The sequence below is a fragment of the Eremomyces bilateralis genome (assembly GCF_010015585.1).
Source record: "Eremomyces bilateralis CBS 781.70 unplaced genomic scaffold P152scaffold_2, whole genome shotgun sequence".
Lineage (NCBI taxonomy): Eukaryota > Fungi > Ascomycota > Dothideomycetes > Eremomycetales > Eremomycetaceae > Eremomyces > Eremomyces bilateralis.
Genome location: NW_022985068.1, coordinates 1437742 through 1450021, shown reverse-complemented (window position 1 = coordinate 1450021; position 12280 = coordinate 1437742). Strand labels below are relative to the sequence as shown.

General features: G+C 54.5%; 6 protein-coding genes and 1 non-coding gene across 7 annotated transcripts in view; 5 read left to right on the top strand and 2 right to left on the bottom strand.

Moving 5' to 3' along the window:
* Nucleotides 1–940: 940 nt before the first annotated feature.
* P152DRAFT_409480 (uncharacterized protein) lies at nucleotides 941–1893 on the top strand. Its single transcript, XM_033676943.1, has 2 exons — nucleotides 941–1453; nucleotides 1510–1893. Exons 1-2 carry the CDS (start codon nucleotides 950–952, stop codon nucleotides 1636–1638), a joined length of 633 nt encoding a protein of 210 aa, XP_033538145.1. The 5' UTR covers nucleotides 941–949; the 3' UTR covers nucleotides 1639–1893.
* Nucleotides 1894–2115: 222 nt separating this feature from the next.
* On the bottom strand, nucleotides 2116–2204 carry P152DRAFT_t10. Its single transcript has one exon. It is a non-coding gene; the product is annotated as a tRNA-Gln (tRNA).
* Nucleotides 2205–3305: 1101 nt separating this feature from the next.
* P152DRAFT_454771 (transaldolase) lies at nucleotides 3306–4695 on the top strand. Its single transcript, XM_033678652.1, has 4 exons — nucleotides 3306–3425; nucleotides 3490–3804; nucleotides 3889–4272; nucleotides 4343–4695. Exons 1-4 carry the CDS (start codon nucleotides 3387–3389, stop codon nucleotides 4574–4576), a joined length of 972 nt encoding a protein of 323 aa, XP_033538144.1. The 5' UTR covers nucleotides 3306–3386; the 3' UTR covers nucleotides 4577–4695.
* A 541-nt stretch (nucleotides 4696–5236) lies between these two features.
* P152DRAFT_454770 (copper/zinc binding superoxide dismutase) lies at nucleotides 5237–6669 on the top strand. Its single transcript, XM_033678651.1, has 3 exons — nucleotides 5237–5558; nucleotides 5920–6099; nucleotides 6172–6669. Exons 1-3 carry the CDS (start codon nucleotides 5546–5548, stop codon nucleotides 6348–6350), a joined length of 372 nt encoding a protein of 123 aa, XP_033538143.1. The 5' UTR covers nucleotides 5237–5545; the 3' UTR covers nucleotides 6351–6669.
* Nucleotides 6670–7015: 346 nt separating this feature from the next.
* P152DRAFT_505115 (uncharacterized protein) lies at nucleotides 7016–10496 on the top strand. The gene is made up of 3 exons (XM_033682418.1): nucleotides 7016–7450; nucleotides 7538–7904; nucleotides 7954–10496. Exons 1-3 carry the CDS (start codon nucleotides 7307–7309, stop codon nucleotides 10125–10127), a joined length of 2685 nt encoding a protein of 894 aa, XP_033538142.1. The 5' UTR covers nucleotides 7016–7306; the 3' UTR covers nucleotides 10128–10496.
* An 86-nt stretch (nucleotides 10497–10582) lies between these two features.
* Nucleotides 10583–11749, top strand: P152DRAFT_428648 (alpha/beta-hydrolase; the record flags this gene model as incomplete). Its single annotated transcript, XM_033677335.1, has 1 exon — nucleotides 10583–11749. One exon carries the CDS (start codon nucleotides 10583–10585, stop codon nucleotides 11747–11749), a length of 1167 nt encoding a protein of 388 aa, XP_033538141.1.
* A 26-nt stretch (nucleotides 11750–11775) lies between these two features.
* P152DRAFT_428643 (uncharacterized protein) overlaps nucleotides 11776–12280 on the bottom strand; it is a 3201-nt gene continuing 2696 nt past the window's right edge. The window contains exon 3 of the mRNA XM_033677334.1: nucleotides 11776–12280. Within this exon, the coding sequence (XP_033538140.1) occupies nucleotides 12029–12280 (252 nt within the window). The 3' untranslated portion in view covers nucleotides 11776–12028.

Genomic DNA, 12280 nt, shown 5'->3' with positions numbered 1-12280 from the left:
ATTGGACTGTCATTCTGAGAACAACAGCTAATTACAGCTTGCATTGTTCTTAGTCTTATCTTTCCCCCTTTAAATTTTATGGAGTTCCTTCCCATTGTGCTAGATGTTGAGCCTCTGAAGAAATTCCAATCGTGGAAGATTGAGCCTTTGCAGATATTCCAATCTCAACAGTACTGTTAAACAAGTAGCCGCTGAGACACTTATACTTCTTGCCTTGATAGAACATCGCTACCGATGTTAAATGGCGATGTTAAATGACGCGTAGGGTCTCGACCTAAACGATATTAATCGCGCTTTTGCTGTTTGGTGATGGATTACGATTTACGAACGGTATTCAGCTGAGGTTGGTAGTATGTAAACACGATACGACCTCTGCGTATGGTTTTGGTCAGACCATGCTATAGCTACATCGTGACATCGTAGATCGCTCATATCTGGTCTTTGGGGGCCAAATATATACCACTCAAGCCATGTACTCCAGCTGACATGCAACTGACAACCCTGCTGGAGTTCGGGGTAGCTGAATGGGCGTTCATGACTTAAAACGTATGGCCTATGGGCTTCGCGCACGGTTTTCTTAACGCCGAAAGTAATCAGCATGCGGCTGTATCCGAAATTCCGAACAGGGCGAGCGAAAGGCTGAATCCCACGAGCAGGCGACGCCAAGATGCATTCTTATATTGTCCTGTGCCATCTAGTATGAAACCAGCTGCACAGCGCCAACATAGGAAGCCAAGCCGTCTATCGATAACCTTATATCTAAATATTTGCCACTGTAGTTAAACGGTACCAATTACCATGACTACGAAAGCATGGGCAGACGAGCCCTACCCGTTGCTCGAGAACCCCGATCAATCCATCGTGAGCCCCCAGTCCATGCTGAACCGCCGTCGTCCATAATTGATCATCTCTAGAAACATGAGTCCATGGTATACCGTACGCCACCCAAATGACCCAGGTGCACTGCATGCTCCTCCGCGGCCTCAACGTCATCGTCACCCAAGCCGCCCCTGTCGCGACCCGCGGCACCAGCACAGACGTGAGGGACTTCATGCACTTCGTCCGCTCCTGGGTCATAGCCGTCATATACCACCACGACGGCGAAGAGACGTTCCTATTCCCCGGCCTGCAGACGATCGTCGGGAACCCCGATGCGTTTGCGGACGAGATGGGGCAGCACCGCACGATGCACGCGCGGTTGGAGACGGTAAGGGAGTATGCGCGGCGGATTTTGGATACGAGGGAGGTGGGGGTGGAGGAGTATAAGGGGAGGAAAGGGCGGGATTTGAAAAGGCTTTGTGAGGAGCTGGCGGACGTGTTGGTGGTCCATCTGAGTGACGAGGTGCAGGCGCTACAGGGCGCGGACATGAGGAACACGGATGAAAAGCAATTGAAGGCACATGCAACGGCCTTTGAAGCGCATCTTACGGGGGACACGAGACCGGAAGTGTTTGTAAGTCATCTTTCAGCTTCATCCGAATTCGTTCCACTGCTGATATTCAGTACTAGGAAGTGATAATGCCCATCCTGTTAGGATGCAGTGAGAAGGGGTTCCGAGGGAGTGATTTTCCTACGGTACCGTTTTTCTTCCCATATCTTATCCATTACTGGTATGCGAGGAAGTATCATGGAGCATGAAGGACGCGAACTGCCGTTTGCAGATTGAGATATGCTATATCTTAGGCGTGGCTAGATACCCCATACCCGTCCATCTTATTCGGTAGTAGCAATGTCAGACATGCAAAACATCTCTCTTCGGGACTTGAATCTTCGATCTGGGAACCATTCACTGCAAAAGTGACCTACTTTTGCAGGCATTATTGATGACTCGGTTGTTTTGCAATAAGCTTTAGTCTGGAGCATTTGCTCTCGTAGACGGCAGAACTGCCTATGTAAAATCGGACGTATTGAGACAAGACAAAAATGTGAATTGCCAAAAAGTTCAAGATCATGGTGTATTGCAGGCACGTGATAAGCACAAAAAGAGCAACCACCACCACAACAACGTCCACCACAACGCCACGAAACCAGCTCAGATCACACCCAAACCAAGTGAAATCTAATCCACTCTCGAATCTCCATCTCATAGATGTGAGCAAAAAAGACAAAAAAGAGAGGTCGTGCCAGGAATCGAACCTGGGTTTCCGGAAGGAGCAATTCTGAAAGGTCAGAATCCGAAGTGATAACCGCTACACTACACAACCGTGCTGATTGATGGAAGGGATTTCATTTTTGGAAATTTAAGGAAGGTGTGACCGGGATGGGACAGAAACTGAATATCTCTCATCAGGAAATTTTCCATTGATGCTATTTATGCGTGTAATGGCCATGGAGATGGTGGAAGTATCAAGCTTGGATTTGTCTTTGTAATTGGAGGCAGAAACGCTATGCAACCTCGGAGCCAGACCGTCAGACGATTTTGTGATTGTCGTCATTTCTTGATTTTCATTAATACTACATTTCGCCATACAGCTCATAGCCATCCCTTTACTCCTCTTTGAAACTAAACCAATGCTCAGAAATCCTCAGTCTACGCTATACGACGGCTACTTTTAAGGATGAATCCCCCTCATCACCTCTCCATCCTTACAAACTACACCGTGCCGATGGCCTCAATGCAGACGCGGGACCATTTGGTGAAGAGGGCGGCTTTTTAGGCTTCTTTATGGTGGGGGTCGGCGAAGATGAGATTTGATGCGGGATATTTGGACTGTTAGAGGGTCACGTTAACAAAATAAACAAGGGGATAGGAAATTCCCTTGGGGTTAAAATAGCCCGCCGGCAAAACAGCAGCGAACTTATTAAATGCCAAGCGGGATATTTGGGTCGGACTACTGAGGATAGCGGGACTTGGATGATTATTGATTACGGTGAAAATGAATTGATGATGAGATGGTGATGGCTTCAGCGAAGAGCTGCAGTGCTCAAACTTATCCTTTCAGTCATGTCGAAGATATCAAGGAAGTTTGTTCGAGGTGTCGCCCAGAACGATTGGTGATGCTGACTGAACAGGCGGAAAAGCAAGGAAGAGTGGCCGAATGATTTCACATTTCCGCGCTGCGAGATCATGGTTATCAGGTCGTGGCGGTTAGGATTGCTTTATCCCCCGCCAGAGCCAGAGCCATGATTGAATTGGCTCCCACCCCACCACCACGGTCGACCCTTTTTCGCCTCAAGTGACGACAACACACCACGCAGTGGGAACGTCAAGCTTCCAGGGTCCCGCATCCCCCGCCTATATCCCATTTCTCCCCCCAACCTGCTCCCAACAATTTCCCCTTCTCAACATACCAAATCTTCCTGAACTTGCTCCCAATCCAATTCCATCCTGCTTCCTAGTGTTATTTGCAACTGAAGTTTGAGATCAGTCACAGCAGCCAGCCATCATGACGAACTCTCTAGATCAATTGAAGGCCACCGGCACTGTAAGTTTACATCCATCCCCATCCGCTCCGCCCCGCCCATCTCGTCTCATACTAACCCACCCAGACCGTCGTGTGTGACTCTGGCGACTTCAACACCATCGCCAAATATAAGCCACAAGACGCCACCACCAACCCGTCGCTGATCCTCGCGGCGTCCAAGAAGCCCGAGTATGCCAAGCTCATCGACGCGGCGGTCGCCTACGGCAAGAAGCACCCGGGCTCGGTCGACGAGCAGGTCGACGTCGCCCTCGACAACCTGCTGGTGCAGTTCGGCAGCGAGATCTTGAAGATCATCCCCGGGCGGGTGTCGACGGAGGTGGATGCACGGTACTCGTTCGACACGGAGGTGTCAGTGAAGAAGGCGCTGCATATCATCAAGGTACGTTTCCCCCCACCCATTTTTTTATTAGAAAAGGAGAGGGATTTTCGGTGTGGGGATTGGCACTGACTGGTGACCGTGTAGATGTACGAGGAGATGGGCATCGATCGAAGCCGCGTCCTCATCAAGATCGCCTCCACCTGGGAGGGCATCAAGGCCGCGGAGATCCTCGAATCGAAGCACAACATCAATGTCAACCTGACCCTCATGTTCTCGCTGGTGCAAGCCATCGCGGGCGCGGAAGCGGGCGCCACCCTCATCTCGCCGTTCGTTGGCCGCATTCTAGACTGGTTCAAGGCGTCGACGAAGAAGGACTACACCCCGGAGGAGGACCCGGGCGTCAAGAGCGTGCACTCGATCTTCAACTACTACAAGAAGTTCGGGTATAAGACCATCGTCATGGGCGCGTCGTTCCGGAATACGGGGGAGATCACCGAGCTGGCTGGCTGTGACTACCTGACCATCTCCGTACGTCCCCTCCACGCTCCAAACCCAACCCCCAAAATTTACATGTGACCAACTGACATTGCTGCAATAGCCCAACCTCCTCGAGGACCTCTACAACGGCACCGACGACGTCCCCAAGAAGCTCGATGGGTCGGCGGCCACGTCGCTCGACATCGCAAGGCGGACCTACATCAACGACGAGCCCACCTTCCGATTCGACTTCAACGATGAGCAGATGGCGGTGGAGAAGTTGCGGGAAGGTATCTCTAAGTTCGCGGCCGATGCAGTCACGCTGAAGGATATCCTGAAGGCGAAGCTGCAGTAGATGATGGAGTGTATGGTGGAGGGGGTGGAGAGCTGGAGAGATAAAGAATATGATTGTTTGGGCGCGAATGGATGGATGTGAAAATGGACATTGCGAATGGATGAATTGTTGATGAGGAATCATATGGTTTAATGTGACTAGACCCAAAAAATGTTATATCCCATTCCATTCTCATTGTCTGTAGACGATAATTCTATCGATGTGAGCCCTTTGGTGGTCTTCGGTGCTATCACCGGCCCTATCAGGGGAGCTACTTCCGTGGCAGAGTTTTCCCGGTGGAGTATTATGGTCCCCCACTTGCTGTTGACAAAACAATCACCGCCTCTCATCGACAAGAAGAATTCCTTCCTCATATCCAAACAAGTAGGTAGCTGTCCATTTCTCCACGGAAATCCCCTCCGATTACTCCCAATACAATTCCTATCGCGGCCCTGTCGAGTGTTGGCACTCCCCACGAAATTCCATCCGATCAGATGGCCCGATATCGCCGAGCGGTGATGTAAGCGGGGCTTCTAGAACCGACAGGCCCTGATGACGCTGACTGACCCTGAACCCCTCCCCTCATTTCTCTGAATCCTGATATATGAAATGAATTTCCATGATTGTTCATACGCAAGAAGTAGCGTTGATGGTGTGAAGCCGTGGAAAACGAATGCCTGCCCGTATGTAGTCTAGACTAGTGAATAGTTGTCACGACCTGACCCTGCGATGCTCTCCTGCCCCGTCCAGTGTTCCGTCCGGTTCCCAGCTTCCCGAGCTGGACCCATTTGCTTACCTAGTCCAGGTGCTGTCGTGCTTTGTAGATCCGCTTGTTGTGTGACATCCCCGCCATCCCATCCATCTCTGGTTTCCTTTTCCCTCCAAATTTCTCTACCGTTCAACAAACAAACTGACGACATCCATCCAATTCTTCCCAAGTTTCCATAACCAGATCCGCTTAACGTCAATTCTTTGAGAAATCAATTCACAATGGTTAAAGCAGGTAAGCGAACGTCCTTTCCGTGACCCCGGTTTTTGGAATGGTGGTGTTCCGGTCCCTTTCAGCCGCCAGGTGCTAGAGTGTTGGGGACCGGTGATGAGTGGGAATGAGCACGTTTTCTTGGGTCTGCCTGCCTTCCATCATCGTTCTAGAAGACCGTGATGGTCACCTTGAGGGATTGTCGGACGGAGGGATGGAGAAAGCAGATTCAAGACCCAAACGTCGCCAGTGGAAGATCCGAGATAGCTCGACGTCATCAACTGCGTCTTCGGCATCGGAGGCTCACTCAACCACCAACGCCCCCCCATCGCCACCAACGCTCAACCATCATGATACAAACCCGCTAACCTCCCCCTTCCATCAGTTGCCGTCATCCGTGGTGATTCCACCGTCAAGGGCACCGTCACCTTCGAGCAAGCCGCCGAGGGTGCCGCCACCACCATCACCTACGACATCACTGGCAACGATGCCAACGCCCAACGCGGCTTTCACGTCCACACCTTCGGTGATAACACCAACGGCTGCACCAGCGCCGGTCCTCACTGTATGTCAAACCCCCCACCCTTTCCCCTCATGAAAGCGTTCCATGACGCAGAGCTAACCACTGGTCAATCAGTCAACCCCTTCAACAAGACCCACGGCGCCCCCGTCGATGAGGAACGCCACGTCGGCGATCTCGGGAACGTCCAGACCGATGCCCAGGGTAACGCGAAGGGCTCCATCACCGATGCGCTGGTGCAATTGATCGGCGCCACGAGCGTGATCGGCGTATGTTTTCCCGGCATTGCATCGTGACATGAGGACGTGCTGATTAGAGAATTCGCAGCGTACCGTCGTCGTCCATGCTGGCACTGATGATCTTGGAAAGGGCGGCTCGGAGGAGTCGAAGAAGACGGGGAATGCTGGCCCGCGTCCGGCTTGTGGTAAGTATCTTGTGGAGAGGTTAGTAGGTCAATGGTGGCTAATTTGTTGTAGGTGTCATCGGCATTGCGACCTAAATGGTTGCTTGCCTCACCCGTCAATGCAGGACAGAACTGTCCATCCGAGGCAATGGTGACATGGAAGGTTGATGCACAGCTTGGAATCAGCATGTGCATGTGGATAGCAGAACGAGAAGCCTATCGTTAGGTAGTTGCAAATACCAATTAGTCCATGTCAAACATGGCATATTAGTTGAGCTCTCTGATTGTGTGATAAGTGATTGCCGATATTAATTGATAAATCCAAGGGCCCCGCCACACCCTCCTGCTCTATATGTTCTTGTCAATTTGTTATATATAACCTCCATGATATGACCAGCGAGTGATATATACTTACATATCTCCTTATAATAATCTGAATGCACATGGGACCAGCAACACGTGAGAACTGAAAGTGGCAAGGGCTACCCCACACTCCTGCATTTTCCGGAATGGCACACAATGGAACCGCGTCCCATGAATTCACCACCACAAGTTCCAGCTTCACCACCACCACCAACTCACCATCAGTTTCACTATCAGTTTCACTCTCACAGCCCCCCCAATTCATCTTCTTTTGCATATTACCTTCCCACATATCTTCTCTGCATCCATATCTCTCCCATCCCCAATTCTGCAAGAAATTGATTTCGGATTCTCCCAATTGAGTGGGGCACATACATCACACTACCAAATCCACCATCTGTTTGTGACACCTGTCAAACCGCTATCTGCGAGTATCCTCACCGACCACACCACCTTTACCAGCAGTCTCGGAATCCTACTGCCACCATGTCATCCTCCTTCGAAGCCCGCGTCAAATCCATCCTCTCCGGCGACACCCTCGTCCTCTGCAACCCGAAGAACCTCGCCCAAGAGCGCACATTGAGCCTGGCCTATGTGACCGCCCCTCGATTAAAGCGGGAGGGTGACGAGGTATATACTATTCATTTCTGAAATTCCTCGATTATATTCCCATGATTGCTGATTATTCTGTCAACCATTCGCTAACTTCACTGCAAGCCCTTTGCCTTTGAATCCCGCGACTTCCTCCGCGTCTTCGTCGGGAAGATCGTCTCCTGTCGAGTCCTTTATACCATCCCTACAGGAGCTCACCGTGAATATGGCCTGGTCAGGCTCTCCGACGGCAGTGCTTCTTTCCCCGAAGTCTCTGTAGCGGAGGGCTGGGTCAAGGTTCGTGACGACGCCAGCCGAAGAGAGGAGAACGAGGAGAACAAAGCCATCCTCGACAAGCTCATCGTCGACGAAGCCCACGCCAAGGCAAATAGCAAAGGGATCTGGCAGGAGAAGGTCTCCAGGGTCGAGACGTCGTATGAGATACCAGACCCCAAGGTTTTCCTACAGGCTTGGAAAGGGAAGACACTGGATGGTAAGATGCCCCGCTCGTGGTGAACTCTGCAGTTGCTGACTATGCCTAGGGGTTGTGGAAAAGGTCTTGAGCGGCGACCGCCTCATCGTCCGCCTCATCGTCCAACCCCTCAAACATTCGCAAACCATGCTGCTGGTAGCCGGGATCCGAGCCCCTGCCACGAAACGCGTGAACACCTCCGATGGCACCGAGCAGCCTGCCGAGCCACACGGTGAGGCAGCACAACGGTTCATGGAGGAGAGGGTGTTGCAGAGAAATTGTAACATCACGATATTAGGCCTCACTCCCCAGAATCAACTGGTCGCCACTGTCGCTCATAAAGTCCGGGGTAACCTCGCACCCTTCGTCCTGGAAGCCGGGTTAGCCCGATGTACCGACCACCACTCGACTATGCTAGGACCGGAGATGGCAAAGTTGCGACAAGCCGAGAAGAAGGCTCGCGATCAAGGATTGGGACTGTTCGCCGGACAGAAATTACCCATCCGAGGGGCGTCCAAAGAAACCGAAGCGGCAGTCCAACGAATCATCTCTGCCGACACCGTCATCCTTCGATACCGCGACAACACTGAGAAGCGGATCAGCTTGAGCAGCGTTCGACAGCCGAAGCCATCGGACCCGAAACAAGCACCCTGGGGCGCGGAGGCCAAGGAGTTCCTACGAAAGAAACTCATCGGAAAGCACGTCAAGGTCACGGTCGACGGAAAGCGTGCCGCCACCGAAGGGTACGAGGAACGGGAGATGGGAACGGTGTCTCAGAACAACAAGAACGTTGCGCTGCTACTCGTCGAAAACGGTTATGCGTCGGTCATCCGTCATCGAGCAGACGACCCGGACCGTTCACCCATCTACGACGACCTCCTTCAGGCCGAGGCGGCGGCTCAGGCTGAAAAGAAGGGCATGTGGAACGACAAAGCGTCGTCACCGATCAGATATACCGACTACAGCGAAAGCTTAGAGAAGGCAAGGCGCCAGTTGACGTATCTCAGCCGATTGCGACGAGTCGCCGGTGTCGTGGATTTCGTCAAATCAGGCTCTCGATTCACCGTCCTTATTCCCAAAGAAAGCGCCAAAATCACCGTCGTCCTCTCCGGCATTCGTGCACCGCGTTCCGCTCGCAATGCTAACGAGGAGGGCGATCCCTTTGGTGCGGAGGCCCATGAGTTCGCCAACCGTCGCTGCCTACAGCGAGACGTGGAGATCGACGTGGACGACTGCGACAAGAACGGCGGCTTCATCGGTACCATCTACGTGAACCGCGAGAACTTCACAAAGCTCCTCCTGGAGGAAGGTCTAGCCGAAGTGCACGCCTACTCCGCTGAGAAAGCTGGCCTGTTCAACGAATTGAACGCCGCCGAGCGTCGCGCCAAAGAAGCACACAAAGGCCTCTGGAAAGACTGGACGCCCGAATCCGAAGCCGTCGACGACGCCGCCCCCACCACGACCGGCGCCTCCGTCACTAGTACCAACGGGCATACGAACGGCGCCACCTCCACGCCCCGCAGCACCGATTACCGCCCCGCCCTCGTCACCTTCGTCGACCCCACCACCCAACACCTCAAACTCCAATTCATCGGCCCCGGCACCGCGGCACTCACCACGCTTATGTCCTCCTTCCGCACGCACCACGCCTCCCCCGCCGCCAAGCCGCTCGCCAACCCCCCGAAAGCCGGCGAGCTCGTCTCCGCGAAGTTCAGCGAGGACGCGACCTGGTACCGGGGGCGCGTGCGGCGCGTCGACCGCGAGGCGAAGCGCGCGGAGGTGTACTATGTTGATTATGGGAATGCAGAGCGCGTGCCATGGAGCGAACTGAGGGTGTTGCCAGAGGAGTTCGGGCTGCGGCGGCTGGGCGCGCAGGCGGTGGAGGCGGCGCTGGCGTTTGTGCAGGTGCCGGGCGGGGAGTACGCGGCGGAGGCGGCCGGGTGGTTACAGAAGGAGGTGGAAGGCCGACAGTTCGTGGCGCGCGTGGAGCATGAGGAGGGCGCTGGGGGGCCACAAGGGGCGGCGGCGGTGGATGTCACGCTGTTTGATGAGAAGGATCGGGGGCAGTTGGAGCGGAGCGTGAACGCGGATATGGTGGGGGAGGGGTTGGCGATGGTGCCGAGGAAGTTGAAGGCGTGGGAGAGGGGGCAGGGGGAGGTGTTGAGGGTGTTGCGGAAGCTGGAAGAGGAGGCGAAGGCGGAGAGGTGGGGGTGTTGGCAGTATGGCGATATCACAGAGGATTGAGGCGGATGAAGATGCCTCGAGGTTGCATACACAACGCATACGGTTCACGCGTCGATGAGAATCTCTAGGAGCGGGCGGATCATTTATGCTGATCGGTCATGGGAAAGATTGCATGAGGGATTCAGGACGGATATTCGGGTAACCAAAAGCTAGCTCCGTACATCTTAATAGAGCGAGGCGAAGCAACCTGCAGAATCAACATGGTTACCACGGTAGTTTTCGAATCTTGCTGTATCTGGTAAATGGTAATTGTCTACCATGCTTGTAGTTATCGATGACATGCCTATCAGCGACCTCGGCTACCTTCGATCACGGCATCGGCGACTGATACATCATTATACCATTGAATTCATTGGAGCCTCCCTCCTCAAACCGCATTCTCACCACAATAAACTAACCACTTTAAACCAACCCATCACAACCCCAACCACAGTAACTACCACCACTCACTCATAATGACTACCTCCTCTACCCCTCTCCCTCCCTGGCCTCTCCCCCCCACCATCACCTCCCTCTCCCTCCCCATCCCCCCCACCCCTCTCACCATCCACCTCCTCTCCTCCACCCCTTCCTCCACCCCCACCACCACCACCAAACACCCCCTCATCCTCCTCCTCCACGGTTACCCCGAACTCTCCTTCTCCTGGCGCCACATCCTCCCCCGCCTCTCCGCCGCCGGCTACCACGTCGTCGCCCCTGACCTGCGCGGCTACGGCCGTACCACCGGCTGGGACGTCGCCGACCTCTCGGGATTCGCGCTGACGAACTTGGTGCGCGATCTGGTGTGTCTGGTCGGCGCGCTGGGGTACGAGGAGGTGGCGTGCGTGGTCGGGCACGATTTCGGCGCGGTAGCGGCGGCGGCGTTCGCGGGGATCCGAGGGGATGTAGTGCGGAGTGTGGTGCTGATGAGCCATCCGGCGAAGGGATGGGGCCCAGTAGTGCGGACGGCGGGGGAGGCGACGAAAAAAGAGGCGGTGTTGGAGGAGTTGGCAAGGTTGGAGAGGCCGAGGAAGCATTATACATGGGCGAATTCCACCGCGCAGGCGGGCGAGGAGTGGGCGCGGCCGGCGCAGGGGATGGCAGCATTTCTGCGGGGGTATTTTCATTTGAAGAGCGCGGACTGGGCGGGGAACAAGCCTGGGCCGCTGGCGGGGTGGACGGCGGGGGAGCTGGCGAAGATGCCGGAGTACTACGTGATGCCGCTGGATCTGACGATGGCGGAGACGGTGGCGCGGAACATGGCAGGAGAGGACGAAGGCGCGACGCGGCGGTGGTTGGCGGAGGAAGAGTTGGCGGTATATGTGGCGGAGTGGACGCGGACGGGATTTCAGGGGGGATTGAATTGGTATCGGGCGGGGACGGATCGGAGTCTAGCGATCGCGGATGATATGGCGCTTTTTGCGGGGAGGAAGATCGAGGTGCCGGCGGTGTTTTTATCAGGGCGGAGAGATTGGGGAAATTATCAGGAGCCGGGGGCGTTGGAGGGGATGGGAGGGTTTTGTACGGATTTCAGGGGGGTGCGGTTGATTGAGGGGGCGGGGCATTGGCCGGCGCAGGAGCAGCCGGAGAAGGTGACGGAGGGGATCTTGGGGTTCTTGAAGGAGGTGCATGGTGCGAAGTGAGAGACGGAAACGGAACGCTCGTTAAGAGTGGGAGTGCTGCATTGATACCGCTATTGGAACTGTCCATCTTCAGTCGCGTATGTCATATCTCATTTCACTCATATACCAGAAAGGCCAGCGATCTATCAGTACCAGTTCCCCATCCCAGAGGAACCAGTACTCATCGTCCCCGCCGTCCCAACCGCATTTAGCCCCGCTCCATCGGGGGAGACATTCCCCATCGCCTCATCCCACGTCGTCCAGTCGAAGGAGGGATCATCTTCCCAAACCGGTAGAACCTCAAAGGACATGTCCTCCTGACCCATCTCCATGGCCCCAATCCCCCCTCCCTTCGCACCAGGCACTGAACTGTCTGAAAGATCCATGCCACCGCTCGCCGATATGCCCAATGTCGGATGCACCGAACCACCAAGCCAATCCAACTCCTGCACTGCCTGGGGCGGTGCTTCGAATGCCGAGTCGAACGTAACGGGCACATGCTGCCGCCATGCCTGCTGCTCCGTCAACGCCTTCGCCGACATGATCCCCGCG